This window comes from Phoenix dactylifera, chromosome 18 (assembly GCF_009389715.1).
Source record: "Phoenix dactylifera cultivar Barhee BC4 chromosome 18, palm_55x_up_171113_PBpolish2nd_filt_p, whole genome shotgun sequence".
In the NCBI taxonomy this organism is placed as follows: Eukaryota; Viridiplantae; Streptophyta; class Magnoliopsida; order Arecales; family Arecaceae; genus Phoenix; species Phoenix dactylifera.
In genome coordinates this window covers 3,545,848-3,562,659 of record NC_052409.1, presented here as the reverse complement: position 1 = coordinate 3,562,659, position 16,812 = coordinate 3,545,848, and the positions used below count along the sequence as shown (strand labels likewise).

The 16,812-nt window shown below is 39.9% G+C and overlaps 1 protein-coding gene and 1 long non-coding RNA gene across 7 annotated transcripts; both read right to left on the bottom strand.

The window, feature by feature from the left end:
* Positions 1-246: 246 nt before the first annotated feature.
* LOC103722502 (probable acyl-activating enzyme 5, peroxisomal) lies at positions 247-2,557 on the bottom strand. The gene is made up of 2 exons (XM_039115418.1): positions 2,222-2,557; positions 247-2,094 (listed from the first exon to the last, which is right to left on the bottom strand). The coding sequence occupies exons 1-2, from the start codon at positions 2,417-2,419 to the stop codon at positions 622-624; spliced, it is 1,671 nt and encodes a 556-aa protein (XP_038971346.1). The 5' UTR covers positions 2,420-2,557; the 3' UTR covers positions 247-621.
* Positions 2,558-5,367: 2,810 nt separating this feature from the next.
* LOC103722510 lies at positions 5,368-16,124 on the bottom strand. 6 transcript variants are annotated; one of them, XR_005506812.1, is made up of 5 exons: positions 9,245-9,541; positions 8,570-8,914; positions 6,906-7,405; positions 5,873-5,956; positions 5,368-5,774 (listed from the first exon to the last, which is right to left on the bottom strand). It is a non-coding gene; the product is annotated as an uncharacterized LOC103722510 (long non-coding RNA). The 6 variants fall into 6 exon arrangements; XR_005506810.1 differs by having other exon boundaries at positions 5,368-5,956; positions 8,570-8,686; positions 8,788-8,914; XR_005506813.1 differs by lacking the exons at positions 8,570-8,914; positions 9,245-9,541 and adding exons at positions 10,333-10,729; positions 15,392-16,124 and having other exon boundaries at positions 5,368-5,956.
* Positions 16,125-16,812: the final 688 nt, after the last annotated feature.

The window sequence follows — 16,812 nt, the reverse complement described above, 5'->3', positions numbered from 1 at the left end:
TATGTTTCCAATGCATGATCTAGCATTATAGTCTGTAATTGAAGCTCTAGAACATATAATAACAAAACCTTCGGCCCTTACCGATATCAGTGCCTTTCAGATGACCATCATCCCATCATGCATATGAGAGTTGAGAATGGTAGTAAAGATATGAGAACAAAGAATAATCAGGTAATGGGATAAAAGATCTCCCAATTATTATGAGAACAAGTCCATCTACTATACTGTCCATTAATAATTATAGAATGAAAACCATGTGAGATACCAGCCCAAGTTCACTTGATCTACCTGGTAAAAACAGTGCAAACAGATAATAACTTGCATAAGGGCCTCCCAGGTAAGCTTATCTAGCTTCAGAATCATATGCAGGGAATGCAATAACTCTTGAACAACCAAGATGACCCCTTGCTCAAAACCAATCAATTTGTTGGGGTAGCTTCATGCGCAGCATTATAGTTTAAAAAACCTAATAATGTTGCATATTGCCATCAGTTTAGCTTCCTAGTATATTGGAAGCATCCTGATCAACATCATTAGAAAAACTTCTACCTCTTGAATCATTCAAATCTCCAAGCTTCTGGTGAATTCAACCCCACAACAAACAAAAACAATATATAACACCTACATCCGACTTGGGCGAAGGGAACCCATGGCCTTGGCCGCCTCCCTCAACACATACTTCTGAATCTTCCCCGTCGACGTCTTCGGCAATTCAGGCTTGAACACCACCGTCTTGGGCACCATGTAGCGAGGCATCCTCTCCCGGCACCAAGCAATCACCTCCGCCTCCGTCGGCGGCGCAGCCACCCCTTCCTTTATGCTGATAAACGCGCACGGCGTCTCCCCCCAGTACTCATCCGGCCGCGCCACCACCGCCGCCTCGTTCACCGCCGGGTGGCCGTACAACACCGACTCCACCTCCACCGAGCTCAAATTCTCGCCGCCGCTTATGATCACGTCCTTCGACCTGTCCTTGATCTCCAGGTACCCGTCTGCATGCATGACGCCGACGTCGCCGGTGTAGAACCACCCGTCCGGCCGCACCGCCCGACTCGTCGCTTCCTCGTCTTTCAAGTAGCCGAGCATCACGGACCCGCCGCGGAGGACTATCTCGCCCATCGTGGCGCCGTCTCGCTTGACGCTCTCGCCGGTGGCGCCATTGATAACGTCGATCTCGGCCATGCCCAGAGTTCGAACACCTTGTCGCGCCTTGAGCCTGGCACGCTCCGCCGCCGGCAGCCGGTCCCACTGCCCCTTCCACGCGCACGACACCACCAGCCCCGCCGTCTCCGTGAGCCCGTACCCGTGGCTGACCGAGAAGCCGAGCGCCTCCGCGCGGTGGAGCACCGCCGCCGGCGGCGGCGCGCCGGCTGTGAGGATTTGGACCGGACCGGGCAGGGGCTTTCTGGCGGAGTCCGGCGCGTTGGCCAGCATGGTGAGAACGACGGGGGCGCCGCACATGTGGGTGACGTGGTGGGCGGCGAGGGCGGCGTAGATGGCGGCGGCGTCGAAATGGCGGAGGCAGATGTTGGTGCCGCCGGCGGCGGCGATGCCCCAGGGGAAGCTCCAGCCGTTGGCGTGGAACATGGGGAGGGTCCAGAGATAGACGGGGCATTTAGGGACGGACCAGTCGATCAGGGAGTCGACGGTCATGATGAAGAGGCCGCGGTGGCAGTGGACGACGCCCTTAGGGGCGGAGGTGGTGCCGGAGGTGTAGTTGAGGACCATGGGATCCCACTCGCTCTTGGGACGGACCCAATCGAACTCCGAGTCGCCCATCTCGATCAACTTCTCATAGGTGAGGCCACCGGCGGCGGCGGAATGGTCGGAGCTTTTGGCTTCCTCATCATAACGGTCTTCGATGGGAATAATTTGGGGGATTCGGTGGGATGCGGGGAGGAGACGGAGGGCGTCGCGGAGGAGTGGGAGGGAGAGGTGATCGACGAAGACGAGCTTGGAGCCGCTGTGGCGGAGGAGGACGGAGATGGTACGGGCGTCGAGGCGCAGGTTGATGGTGTTAAGGACGGCGCCGCTCATCGGCACGCCGAAGTGCATCTCGTACATGGCCGGCACGTTAGGCGCCAGCACCGAGACCTAGAAAAGAAAAAGAAAAAAGATCGAATTTTTAGCACAAAGTCTGAAATTTTAGCAGAGGTTGGAAGGACATGAGGGGAAGGATTGGATCTTTTATAGGAACTGGAGGAGGAGATTGGATTCATACGATGTCGCCGCGGGAGATGCCGAGGGAGGAGAGGGAGGAGGCGAGGCGGAGGCAGCGGCGGCGGGTCTGGGACCAGGTGAAGACAGTGCCGTGGTAGACGACGGAGGGCTGATCGCCGTAGACTTTGGCGGTGCGCTCGAGGAATCCCAGAGGGGTGAGGGGGCTGCTGTTCGCGGCGTTGGGCTTCATCCGGTCCATGGCGTCGTCCCTACTGTACTTCGATCTTTCCTTCTATGTCCTCTGTCTCCAAGAGAGAGGGATGGAAGCCTGGAACGGCGAGTGGAAGAGAGAGCCGGTTTTCCTCGCAATTTATAAGGTGAAGTTCAGGCTAAGACTTTGAGACGTTAATATAGAGGGGCCATTAATGATGATTAGTTAAATATACTTCTGTAGTCTTTTTTTTATTATTATTAATCAGCATAGATTAGAAAGAATGATTAAAAGAGGAGTATCTTATCCTCTTTGTCTATGGAGTATTGGTGTTACATCGTAGAATAGTGACAAATTAATCCTTTCTTCATTTTTTTCTCCTTAGATAGATACTTCATAAACACGTATACGGCAGAGGATGGTGGAGCAGCTTTGTTTTCTTACGTGGTCATATCTCATTGCATGTCTACCATATCTTTTTTTTTGATAATTTATTAATTTTTTAAAATTATATTTTGAAAAAAATGATAGAACCTCTTATGAAAAGCTCTAAACTTTTTGCATCAATATCGAAATATCTGATATAGAACCGACAAAATTTCTTTCCTTCTCCCTTTCCTATTTTTTATTTATTTTATTGTTATTATTATTTTGCTAAGATGGATGCTTCACACCATTTCAGCGTAGCATTGACTTTGAGACATAAGTATAGATGGACCATTAGTGATGATTAGTTAAATGTACTTCTGTAATCTTTTTTTTATATTATTTAAATCAACTTAGATAAAAGGAGGAGTGTTAGAGCCTCTCTCTTTAGAGTTACATCATAGGATAGAGACAAAATGATCTTACCTCTTTTTTTCTTGGATAGGTACTGCCTAAACACGTATGAAGCTAAAGGTGATGGACAGGGGGATTCCTCTATAGTTATAGGTTGAATTCGAAATGCGGACAGATATGAAGATAGTCACCCACTTATTCGTGAGACCTGCAGATTGGCTATGGAGATGGATGAGTTTCAGGCATTACACGTTTTCCGAAAGACGAATAGGGCAGCAGACTGGATCGCCTCCTATATTGCACAGCATTCCAGGGAGTTCCACGGGACATCCACAGTAAAACTTTCGTTCCATTTGTATTTTTTGCTTTCTTCTGATTTGGTAGGATGTACTCACATTAGAGCTATATGAATTGCCGTTTTCAACAAAAAAAAAAAAGAGGTGATGGAGCAGCTTTGTCTCCTTGCATCAAGAAATCCCATTGCATGTCTATCATATCTTTTTTTTGATAACTTATTAATTTTTCAAAATTATGTTTCGAGAAAATGGTAGAACCTGCTATGTAAAAATGTAGCTCTAAACTTTTTGCATCGATATAGAAACATCTCATGTAGAAGCGACAAAATCTCTTCCCTTCCCTCTCCCATCTTTTATTTATTTTATTTTTTATTTTTTTGGCTAAGACGGATGATTCACACTATTCGACCATGAATACATCCAAAAAAAGTTAAAAGTAAAATAACGTTTATTCATGTCCAGAACTTATTAATACATTAACTTTAACCAACTATTCGGATATACATCCGAAAATAGAAGTTCTGATACAACGGCTAAGAAAATAATAGAAGTCAACTCTACTGTAAAATAGAATACAAAAACAAATGCCTAAAACTACTCAAACGACTAGTTGACGTGGTAAAGCCTCTCATAGCCATTTGGAATTGCTGCTTAGCTGCTCCGATTCCTACGTTCAAGCATGCATGGGTTCAACGTTCACGCCTGCTCTGTTCTTACGCCTAATCTTCCTTCCTCATACTTGAGATTCTGCTTTGGTGCTCTTCCGGACCTACATGGCTTATCACAAGCTCACAAATTGTAGGAACAGAATACGCTGCTCCACCACAACAATCCAAACAAGCCCATCAAACAATCATTTACCCTCATCGGATATACAAGCCTCAACTGAAAGCAAGCACAACCAAAGCTTACCTAAAGACTCAATCGAAGCTAGCCACATCCCAAGGTTTCCTCAGATGATAATCATCGTAGGACCGATCAAGCCGATCTGCAAGAACAGAGCTCACTGCTTAGCCAGAGCAATGCAAACAGGGATAACCTGTCTCGTTGTTTGGTAGGATGTGTGGAATTAATCTTTCTAATGGAATAGCACTTTGTGTACCTCAACCCATTCCTTGACTGGATCTCCTCTTTTATAACACAGAGACAGGGAATGGGGTGGGTCGGGAGGGTCTCTCCTTTCTCCCCGTCTCATGCTCTGTTTCGTACCTAGGCTTCTTTTTCGCTTGTTTCTTTCCAATCTAAACGATCGCTGGGCATCATACATTCATCAGTCCGAAAATTTGTTTCAAGGCAGCCCGAACTTGATTTCCCTCTCAGCCTACTCCTCCCTTCTCTGTTTCCAATTTTATTTTCTACGTGGAATGAAGATTTAAAATTAAGAAACAAAAGGGGTCTAAACGGACACCTTTCAGAAAAGACTTGCACTGCTAAATAAGAGGCTGTTTAGTCACTGTATCTTAGCCATGCTCCAGAACTCTTCCCCTGCTATAACATGGTAAAAGTTTACGAGGTTGTTTCTTTTAGTGGATGAGTTCACCATTAATACTCTGTTGAAAAGAATATGAAATAAAAAATCACTATATACAGCAGTTCGGGATGGTCATAATTCATAAATCATGGGTATCTACAAATTTTCACTCTCAAAAAAAAAAAAGAAGGTCGGGGTATAGTGCAGTCGTAAATAAATCAAAGAAAACATTGCATGCAGCATCAAAAAGTAATACACTATGATTTCATTTCCGTGTACCTTTTCGAACTTGCATGTAAATATATTTAAGATTGGCCAAGGAACTTGTATGTAAATATATTTGGTCCAGGAAAACGAACCGGGCGGGTTTTCTCTACGGGTGGTTTTGCTGCGCAGTTGGGATCCATCGTAAAAGTAGATTATAAGAATAAACATTCGGCGCCTGATAATGACCGAATGATAGAAGAGAACCCACATAGAAAAGCCCATTAGCAATCATTTTCTCACTTTATTAAATTTACATGACTAGTTTCAAACGCTAAAGTCAAAAAAAAATAAAAAGCATCATTTGAAAGCAGAACATAAGCGTTGCCGTTGGGAATTGGCCTAATTGAGGTGCCGAGATAGCTGGGCTATTGAAGTGCTCGGATGATCAGTTGCTTAAGCCATAAAGATCGGCTAAAGATTGTGATATATCTCCAAAATGTGATGGCCGCCATGCTCGGATGACAATGGCTACAGTGTTGGTTGCTCCTGAGATAGTATTGGAAGGAGGAGACTATGCTCGAACCTTTACTCCATAGCTAGAATTGGCGTGAAACAACAAAGACAAGAAAGTCCTCTTGCCGAAGAGTGTCTAGCAAGGAACCATCCGATGCCTAACTCAAACGGACTCTCAAGAAACAATGAAGGTGTTGTCAGAGTGGCACTGCAAACGGGCTTGAGAGTACTTACCTGGAGAGTTCACCCGAAAAAAACTTATATAGATGAGGGCCAGTGCCCGTCGACGAAGAGTTCGGGAGTACGAATTGGTCGTACCTACATTGAAAAGTTATCTTAGTTTCCATAGTTGAAGGACAGCAAAGTGGTAGAGAAATATAATCAGATTTTGTAGATTTGACAGTAAATGGAGTAGAGGGTAAAGCAGCGAAGCAGAGTTATACTAGTATTTACTCCATCTGTATACCAGCTAAGCTTTGTGGGCAGCCTTTAAGTATTACTGCACACCTTTCATGGGAGATACGGTGGATTAGGGAGAACAATTTCAGAATAAATTTAAATTTCATATAGCTCTCAGATTATGATATCAAATCAACCAAATAACTTTACAAAAATAAATACTGGTATGTGTCCCCTTAATCTCCTAATAGATTTTCAGCACTACCATAAACAAGCTCCTTTCCTTTCAGAGGATGGAGTATAGTTTCACAAATAAGATCTTAAGACTGCACTCAGCAATTCCATTGGAATCAGATTTTGGTGCAGAAACTCCTAATAGAAGTGATGTCATTATTTTTTAACTTGCTTTCTCTTTTGGTTCTGCTTTTGGTGTGCTTAAGGAGTCCTAAATCCCTCTTTCACTGGCTGTTTCTTATGATACATTACATTTCATCAGTGAAGTGTTGATGGATATCCCTTCCATCAAGTCTAAACTGGATCCAAGTCTGCTTCCAATCCCTCCAGGATCTAGTTTGTTCTGTAGGGGTCTCATCAAGGATTTGAGGTTGGAGATCCATCCATGTTGGCCTGTAAGACTGGTAAACTTTCAAATAACCATTGAGAGAGCACTACTTTACTAGGGTTTACTTCTGCCAGCAATATGATGTTTGCAATGGAGCACAGTTCTAAGAAGAGTTCCCCAAATGAACATAAAGGACACCCTTGTTTGATCAAATAATGCAAGGAAAAAAAAAACGAAAAAAAAAAGTATGGCCAAAGGATTGCCAAATTTTTGTAACATATCAAAATTTAGAATGAGAGGCTTCACCGGCCGGGTCGAGGTCTCTCTCATGTCATAAACCATCCAATCTGCATGTCTGTGCTTCTGAGCCCTGAAAGTCTCCCTCTTTAGAGATGATTCTCATGTGTACTTCTCCTCTTTATCTCACATTCTTCCCCTTTCTCTCGCCTTTTAGTTTTCTGGCTGTACCTGCAGCGGCTATCAGAGAACCAAAAGTTGAGCACTTCCCACAAAATATTTATCACTAAGCCTGTTTCCGTAGTCAAAGGAGAGGGGGAAAAAAGAGAAGGAAACTATAACAATGTAAACGTATTCCATAAACCCACTTCCTTGCACAGAAAAGCTTATTCCTAGGCTCAAAAGCACCTCAATTCTACTCATTCGATCTCCAACAAATAGTTAAGCAGCTAACAACAATGCTACAAAATGAAACCTCCATTTAAACCAAACATACCAATGAATATGGAAATTCCTCAAAAATAAGGAAATTTCAGTGTCGCGAGAGCAAGTTGGTTAGAGCTGAAGACCTGCAGGGCAAAAGAAATGCAGAAAGTAAAAAAGTTGGAAAAATTCCATAGTTTAAATATAAAATTGTAAGATTAATGATTTACTAATGCGGCAGGAACAATAAAAAACAGCAGAAACAACAGCAATCCACCAACAAGAAGCAGTACATATCAATTGTGAGGGAGAAGTCCTGTGAATTCTCAGCCTTCACAAAACCAAAAACCACTTGATGCTTGAACAATTCAATTATTTTCACCAAAAAAAAATCAATTTTTATATTCCATTTCCATTTGTCTTGTCTAAAACTCGAAAGAAATGATACTGATCGGTAAATCTGGAATTATTTTAGTGAGAACACTAATACCTGGTCCGGACACAGCTAATTTAGATTGAACAAAACAAAAAAGAAATATAGAAGGTTCACAGCAAAAAGAAAGTAGAAAAGAATAATAAACACTGATCGCTAAATCTGGAATTGTTTAAAAGAGCATACTAATTCCTGGTCTGGATACAGCTAATTTAGACTGAACAAAACCAAAAGGAAATATATAGAAGGTTCTCAAAAAAGAACAAAGAAAGAAAAAAAGACAGAGAGGATCAAGTGTATGTAAATTCCAGATCCATACAAAGGTAATATATCATAGGAAACGAATTAGAAAGGTAGAAGACCGCTTTAAACTAGGTAATTTACAGTTAAAATCCTTCATACTTGATAAATTTCACGAAAGCATGTCAAATCCTGATCTGGAACACATAATTCAGATTTGAGGAAAACAAAAGCAGCTAGAAAAACACTCAAGAGTAGGTAATTTGCAACTAAAATCAATCAGTGTATATTTATTTAAAAGAACTTGTCAGATCTTGATCTGAGAACATATAATTTAGATTGAAGTAAACAAAAGAAGAAGATGGAAGATCACTTCCGAGCAGGCAATCAAAATTAAAATCAATCTATTTCAAACCAGCATGTTGAGTCTTGCTTTGGGGACACAATTCAGATCAGAGTAAAGAAATGACATAATATCACTCCACAGCAGGCAATGTAAAACCGAAATCTTTCAGACTCGACAGATAATAAAATAAAACATAAATTCATAAATTCCATGAACTCTAATATGTGTGTTGCCCCGGGGGGGGGGGGGGGTGGCGCAAGGCCCAAGGGAGAGAGAGAGAGATGACCGTACCTTATAGATTGAAATTGTCATCATAAAGATCTGTCATGTCTTCCAGAGACTTTCTTGAACTATCAACAGTGTGGTTCTCTCTTAATAAACCCAAAAGAGTTCACAGTTCAAGAAAGCCTGTGGAGGACATATCCATAATCTTGTTATCATCTCCTCCATTATTCTTCACGTACGTGAAAGTTGTGAACTAGAAAAAGTAATTCAGGTATCAATAATACCTGATATGGAAGCTAGATTGCAGTTCTAATAAAGATCTGTCATGCATGTCTTCCAACGACTTTATTGAGCTATCAACAGTATTGTTCTTTCATCACAAATCCAAACAAGTTCACGGTTCAATAAAATCTGTGGAAGACATATCCATAATCTTGTTATTATCTCCTCCATCATTCTTCACATATAAGCGAAAATTCTTACTAGAGAGAGGGAAAGTAATTCTTTTGGAAAGTACCTATAAGATTGTAAAGCTTGTTGAATAGTTTAACAGACCACTACCTTTTGTAAAAGTTTTTTTATTGCTTTTTTATATTTTTCTTCCTTGCAAATTTTTTATAAATAGCTTTTGTAAATTTCATTTTTCTAATAAAAGCTGGGTGGCTTTGCCTCCCTCTTCATCAAGAAAAAAAAAAAAAAAAGAGAGAGAGAAAGGGAAAGTAATTCAAATATCAGCAATACCGAAGATGGATGGTAGGTTGAAATACATGAAACAATCTGCAATTCCTTCCAACGACTTCCTGAAACCAAGTTCTTCACAGTTCAAGAAATTCAGGAAAGCCACTTGTCATCATCTCCTCCATCATTCTTCACACAAAGCCAAAAATTGTTGAATTGCAGGGAGAGGAATGGAGATATCACTAATACTTGATCTCGAAGCTAGATTGAAATTCTCACAAAAGCCGAAGACATGCCCTTAATATTGGTATGACCTCCAATGATTCTCTAAATAATTGTTTGGAGAGAGGGGGGGGGGGGGGGGGGACCACGAACTCACTACTTCCTGAAGTAGAAGCTAATGTGGAATTCTCGAAAAGATTTGTCATCTTTTCCAGCGGCTTTGTTGAACAGTCAACGGTAAGTATGTTTCATCCCTAATCTTCTTTCCCATGCTTTTTTTTTTCTTTTCCGGGAAAGACGGAATAAGAGCTGAAACCTAAATGAGTTCACCGTTCGAAAAAGCGTGGAAAACATGCTGAGAATCTTGTGATCACTCCTTCATAATACCTCACATGCAAACAAGAATTGTTGAAATAAGGTGGCTAACACAGACAGATAACTAAATCCAAAAAAAAAAAAACTCACCAAAAAATCATAAGATCACAAAGACAGAAGCCCATAATATCGAAATCCACACACTAATCATCATCAAAATTAAGCAAAAGAAAACATATGCGAGAAGAAACAACAGCAACATAAGACAAGAAAATGAAAGGTAATAGATCGAAAACAACTGAAAAAAGAAACCTGGATCTAACCTCGTTTGCTGTAATCAAATGATAACCATATATAGAACTAGTGAAAAAAACAATACAACAGTAGATCTACAGAGACAAAAAAAAAATCTAGGGAGACTGCAATAAAACCAAAACCAAAAGCAAGCGAAGAAAACAGCCACCACAGCTTTATCATCAAAAAAAAGAAAGAAAAAAAAGAAAACAGTCACCACAGAGAGAAAAGGAGAGCGGGGGAGAGGAAGGAGAGATATAAAGAGAAGTACGATAAGAGCGAGGCCCACCCAGGGCTTTAAATATATGTAGAAAACTAACAAAAACCGGACGCAGGAACCGCGGGAACCGGCGACGTCCGGTGCCGTAACCGAAAGAGATTCGTCCGTGCGAGAAACGTTCCCAATTCCCTCCACCACACGTGCGTGTGGTCAATGCCCATGCGACGCGCGTCCTCTTCCATCCGCCGTACGCGACGATTCCCGAGGATGAGAGTGAGAGGAAACGAGAGGCTCTCGCGTTCTGTCCGCGTCCTCCGTATCTGTTCGCCGGGTTGCTCGCATTCGCACGCGCTCTCGAGTGACTGCGCGCGTGCGTGCCCCGCTCCATCCACTTGCAGGTACGCCAAGGGGTCAAGATTTCGTTGATTTCTATTGTGGGACGCCGCAGTCTATTTCACGTCTATCATTTTAGCCAGTATACATGCATGCATCATATCCTGCGGTAGGCCATGGGTTTAGAGTGTCAATTAAATTAAAGTTAGCAGTATACTCCAAAAATATCATTAACCTGAGTGCAGTTAACTTATTTAGCTTCTCAAAATAATTTTTTCATGCTTGGATATATATTGCATCAATTTAGAAGAGTAATTTTGAAATTTTAGATTAGTTGTTGGTACTTATATTTGTTTTTAATCAAGTGAAAACTCTATGAAGTCAAATTACTGAATAATATTTATCCTGCAAAAGAGGAAAATAAAAAAGAATTTATGTCAATTAAAATTTTATTTCTATTAAAGTTATGCAGGAGTAAAGTATATCCTAAAATAGATGTGGCAATTATCTAGTGCTTCATCCTTTATTTGCAATGTACATATCTCTAGAAGATCCTAGATATCTTTCACTTAGAAATTAGTGGATGTATATGGTGGTTTCCTCATATTGGAGAGGTAGATGGACTTACAACACATATATAACGAGTGTAAATACATCCGGCAATGCCAAAAAACAGTCCATCTCTAAGTTCCTACGGGAAATCACTAGTGGTTGCCCATAAATAACCAGAAAAGTGATGAATGTCGAGGAGCAAGGGTGAGCATCTGAGTAAGGTTAAGGCAGCTTGTATACTCATTTATCAATATTTAGGCATACACACTCAATATAACCACAAAGCAAATTTGCCATTATTTCGTTTCTTCTTTATTCATTTGCACCATACAAATTGTTAACATTCTCGGACATTTTACTAAAAAACTATGTTTATTTCACAAACAAATCTAAATAAACTTTACGAATTTAGATTAGTAATATGATTTTCTCGTTGCTCAAATAACAAAGCAATAAAGAAGAACAATTTTGGAGTTTCAAGTTAGCTTAAGAAGCACCTACCGATACTTATTCTTCATTGAGTTAAAATTGTTTCTTAGGAAATGGTCGAATCGTTGAATAAAGTTATGCTAGAAATAAACAAAAACTAAGTAGATGTGGCAATTCACCATTGCTTATTCATTCATTAGCAATGTACAGATGGCTAGGATATCTTTAATATTTTCCACTCAGAAAAAAATAATCAGCAAATATGGTGGTTCCCAATATCCTTTCATCCTAAGAGGTTGCTAGTATATTTCAGATATATGAACTCAATAAAACTATTCAATGAATGTGACAATTTCCTTTTACTTCATTTATTTACACCATATGGAATGCTATTATCATATCTTAGACATTTCACTAAAAAACCCTATTTAGTCACAAAGAAATTTGAATAATTTGGATAAAGTTTGATTATTTGGATTAGAACTTTTTTTCGTACTTGAATAACATTGCAAACAAGGGCAATTTTGTTAGGTTAGCGGAAAAGTTAGTTGGTGGTACTTAACTATGTTTATATAAAGTTAACTACTTAGATGGAGGTGTCAAATCGTTGAATAGTTTTACTTCGTCAAAGAGGAGTAAAGAGATGAGGAACATATGCAAGTTAAAGTTTTATTCCTAATGAATTTATGCAAGTGAAACAAACCCTAACTAGATGTGGCAATTCAATTCTAGTTATTCTTTTTTAGTAGCACTATAAAAGTCGCTAGCATATCTAGATACTTTCCAAACTACAGTAAACAAATATGGTGGTTTTGCATTGCTTCATCCATCTGTAGGACAAAGGCTGATAGTGTACCTTAGATATATACACTCAATAAAATCACTCAACAAATGTTGTAGTTTTTCATTACATGTTTATTCATTTTCACCAAGCGTATTACTAACATAGCTTAGAGAGTTCACGGAAAAATACCCTCAAACAGATGTAATCACTCCCCATTGTTCCATATATTAACCGGCAATGGATCATTTGCAGCCCTAGTTGAAGGAAAAATCCTACAAGTAGTGTAGAGGATTTTGGTAGGCCATGAAAGTCTTTGTTAGATTCTCTTTTCATTTAACCATCCAACCTAGCTGTGGAGACTTTTCAATCTCATTGACACCATGCAGTCACAACTCCAAGTGATTCCTTAAGAAAAAGTTTTGCACTAATTATTTCTGCATTCATAAATATTCAAAAGAAATAAATTGTAACTTCAAAAAAAATTTCGAAACAACATTTCCTAATGAAATTAGCAATCTTCTACTGCCTCCATTATAAACTAGGGTGCTTGGAAGAGCCCGTGAAGGAAGAAAGAGATCAGTGTCAGGATTAAAACATCTCGAAACTCAATCCCTACATACGCCATTCGTAACTCATATTTTCGAACCAATCATGTCCATATCGGAAAGATTGCCCTAAAACATCCCTAAGGTCCATGTAGGAGGCCATAACTCTCTATCAGCAGTTTTTATTTGCTAGCCATGGTAATAAAAACCACCATCATAAACTCTACTCACGAGCTTAGATTGAAATAGTATCCCCAATATTTGAGTGACAATTGGGATAAGAGTCATCCCCATCCAGCTTTCGTTAGCAAAATGTTTTGAGTCAAGAAATCATGATACATTTGCATTGGTCATGCAGTGTCATCTCATGGTTATGTATCATTAATGCTAGTCCAAAGCTTACTGATATGCACAGGTGAAACAACATGTTTGAAGACTACAATCATGTACATTTGTCACTCTCTCACCTAACAAGACCAATTATAATAATGAGTCAATGATGATGTAAACATATATGTCAAGTAAGAACAGTTACAAAAATGAATAAATGATGGTTAAGATCAGTTAAAAAAAAACAATGGTGCGAACATATATATATATATATATATATATATATATATATATAGAGAGAGAGAGAGAGAGAGAGAGAGAGAGAGAGAGATGTATGTATGTATGGATGTATGTATGTATGTATGTTTGTTTGTATGTGTATATATTTTTTGTGTGTGTGTATATAGATAGATAGATATAGATATAGATATAGATAGATAGATAGATAGATAGATAGATAGATAGATATATGTACACACACACACATACAGACACACAGACATACATACATACATACACACACACACATACATACATACAGACAGACAGACACACATACATACATACATGCATACATATATACATACATACATACATACATACATATATGTAGAAGTAAGATAGGTTAAGAAAGTAGTGAGGAAAACATATATGTCAAATAACTCCATATGGAAGGAGGCACTAGCACATGCTAAAACTGGCAAATTTGCATGCCCTTTCTACCAAAGAATGTGAGCAGGTCTAGTTTTTGCATGCTATCATTCAAAATAACAGCCCTATAATTCAAGAAAGTGAACACCTTTTAAGATTTGGTAATCACTAAAATCCCTCATGAAGTGACTCCAAAAAAAGTCGCAATTATTTCTATCCCTAACTTTCCCATTCAAGCTCTACTATATTTATTAAAAACTTCTGAGATTGAATCCTACTTCCAATGGACCTTCTTCCAAAAGATGTCTCTATATGTAATACATCTGAAGGTCTCTGCATGCAAATCACTGGGATCTTTGTTCATGGGACAGACGTCGGTTGTGAGTATTTTTTAAGCACTTTTTTCTCTCCTTTTCTAAAAGCCACATACGTCCACCTCCCTTTCATGCCTTGTGTGCTTGTGAGTCTGTAAAGTCCCCTCCTACATAGGATTCCCATGAGTTTCTTCTTTCCTTTCCCCATATTCTTCCTTTGTACCTTTCTCTTTCTGATATTTCCTCTGCCTGCCCAGTGCTGCTCTTCCAAAAGCTGAGCACTTCCTCATTACTGCTAAAGAATAATTCATATAATCCGCCAATAGCCATTCACTTCTTATTTTATTTTGGAAATGAAAGAAAATTTTTTTTTGAAGAAAATCCTATAACCATCAATTTCCAATTTTCGTGACCAGTACCATGCACTGAAATACGTATTTCCAGGCCCATTCATGCACAGAAAAGTATACCGTCACCAATATTTCCATAAAGATTTTGAAAAGAAATATCTCTGTAAATAGAAGCATATCATAACATCTATTGTGGATACTGATCAACTGGAAAAAAAAAATGCTAGCCAGATGAATACTACTCCGATATAAAGGAGAAGATGATCATTAAGCACTTGCTTGTTGCATCATCTGAGCAGATAATGGTGCAAGACTATAATGTATCAAAAACTCACTGCTTTCCACAATATAATTGAATGAATCTTTTCCTTTTCTTTTCTTTTTTCTTTGTGAGAAAATAGTGGGTTGCAATTTGAAGGATCTTTACTGTGTACAACACTCATTGTTTGATTACAAGGAGATTGTGGCCAGATAATAAGCTCAGCCTTTGGTAACTTTAGTGACAATTCCTGAAAATTCTGTCGATTGGTGGGTTAAGATTAATACCACCAGGTCACTACCTTCTTCCCCCCCTCTATTTTGTTCTTTAATGGGACAAATGGAGGCTCAAACTATTCAAAGTTTTCAGAACCCTAATCAGATAAACTCTGCTTTAGTCAAGCATAAAACAATTAATACCATTTCTCTGCAAATTTCGGAAACATTAAAATTAAATAAACGAAAATTTTCTTGAAATTAAAAAGCCTTCCAGGATAAATGAAATGTGGAGAATAACTGACCAAAATACAAACCAATTCCCTATAAATTGCCTTTGCACCAGGAAATCTAGAATACAGCTGCAAGAATTTGGAAAGGAGGTGTAGGCAATTACCAATTATATGAGGAGTGGAATTCGAAGACCTGTTATGTTTTCCAATGCCTTGTACTAACTGATCTGCCCCTTTCTTCCTTTTTCTTGAAACTTTCCTTGCAAAACAAGCGCATAAAGAAGAAATCCAAACAAGCGCATAGTTCAAGAAAGCTCTGGGGAAAACATATCGATAATCTCATTATGTCCTTGTTCAACAAAGAAAAATTGAGCAAATGGGTAGGAAAAGGAGACTAAAATCTAAGAAAAATTAAGCTAAAAAGATAAAGAAGATAAGGTGTGGGCATGGTACAATAAAAGATAATTAATCGCACAGAACGAAATGAATTCAAAAAGGAAATTTGAATGCTGAACAGGTATTTAAATAATTATAAGAAACCGAGGAGTAAATCCGTTGCCAAACGAGAAGAAAAATTTAATATATAGAATTATGTTATCGAATTAGTGAAGAATTGGAAGAGAGATTTGAAGGGCAGGTATAGGAAATTTAAAAATTAATGGAAAATAAAAGGCGAAATGAGCAAAGGAGGAAGGAAAACAGAGGCGAAGAAGGAAGGCCGAAGGGAAGAAAAAAAGAAGAGCAGACTTTCGTGAGTGGAAAAACCGTCCTACCCGGGTTTTACTTGAGAAAGGAAGCAACCAAAAAGGGGAGTCGGAAAAACCGGCGACTCCATCTCCGAGTACCGCAACCGGTCCAGATGCCCTTTACACGTGCCTTCTGCGAATATTGTTCCGACGCGTGCCCTTTCCATGTCGTGCGCGGTGGTTCCCGAAGCTGGATGGTCCAGGGCGGCCGGGTTCAGCGAACCGCTACCTGGCTCCTGTGGGTCGTCCATCGCGGATTGGACGGCCGTCCCGCCCTTTCCGGGCTCGCCTCCACGTCCACCGCCCCGCCCGCCGGATTAACCGCCGAACGGTTGCCACAAAAAGAATCTTCGAACGTGAGGCTTTAAAAAGACCGAATTAAAACGGAACCCACGTCTTACTTTGGTGGGCCCTGCTTGAGTCTTTAGTCTTGCAAGTCAATTGCTTCGGTGTCTTTGTGTTTCCTCGTTGATACTTTGGTAAAAGCGTCTTCTGGTGCACCGGATTCTTCCAGAATAAGTGGGGGACTGCGGTAGGAGCCACGGAAAGTAAGGGGCAGACTGGCGATGGGGCCCGGTGGTTACCGCCGGATGCCTTTGTTTGATGGGACCCGGTCACGTAGCAATGTTCTTTCTCTTCCAACGGAAGCAGGGTGTAACTAGCACGCTCCCCTAATTTAGGAAGACTGGCGCTTCACATACCTAAAAGAGTTTTTTACATGAATATTTTTTTAAATATCAAATTTTACATGAATATCCTTCAATTTACATATATATCTTCGTCAAATACTTGTTTTGTCGTATCCATTGATGTTATCTAACGACGTTAAAAAATTAATA

Excerpts from the sequence above, each read along its gene's own strand:
- LOC103722502 (XM_039115418.1), bottom strand. The coding sequence starts at position 2,419 with ATGGACCGGATGAAGCCCAACGCCGCGAACAGCAGCCCCCTCACCCCT. Across the intron at positions 2,095-2,221 it reads GCATCTCCCGCGGCGACATC|GTCTCGGTGCTGGCGCCTAA; the intron begins GTATGAATCCAA and ends TTTCTTTTCTAG.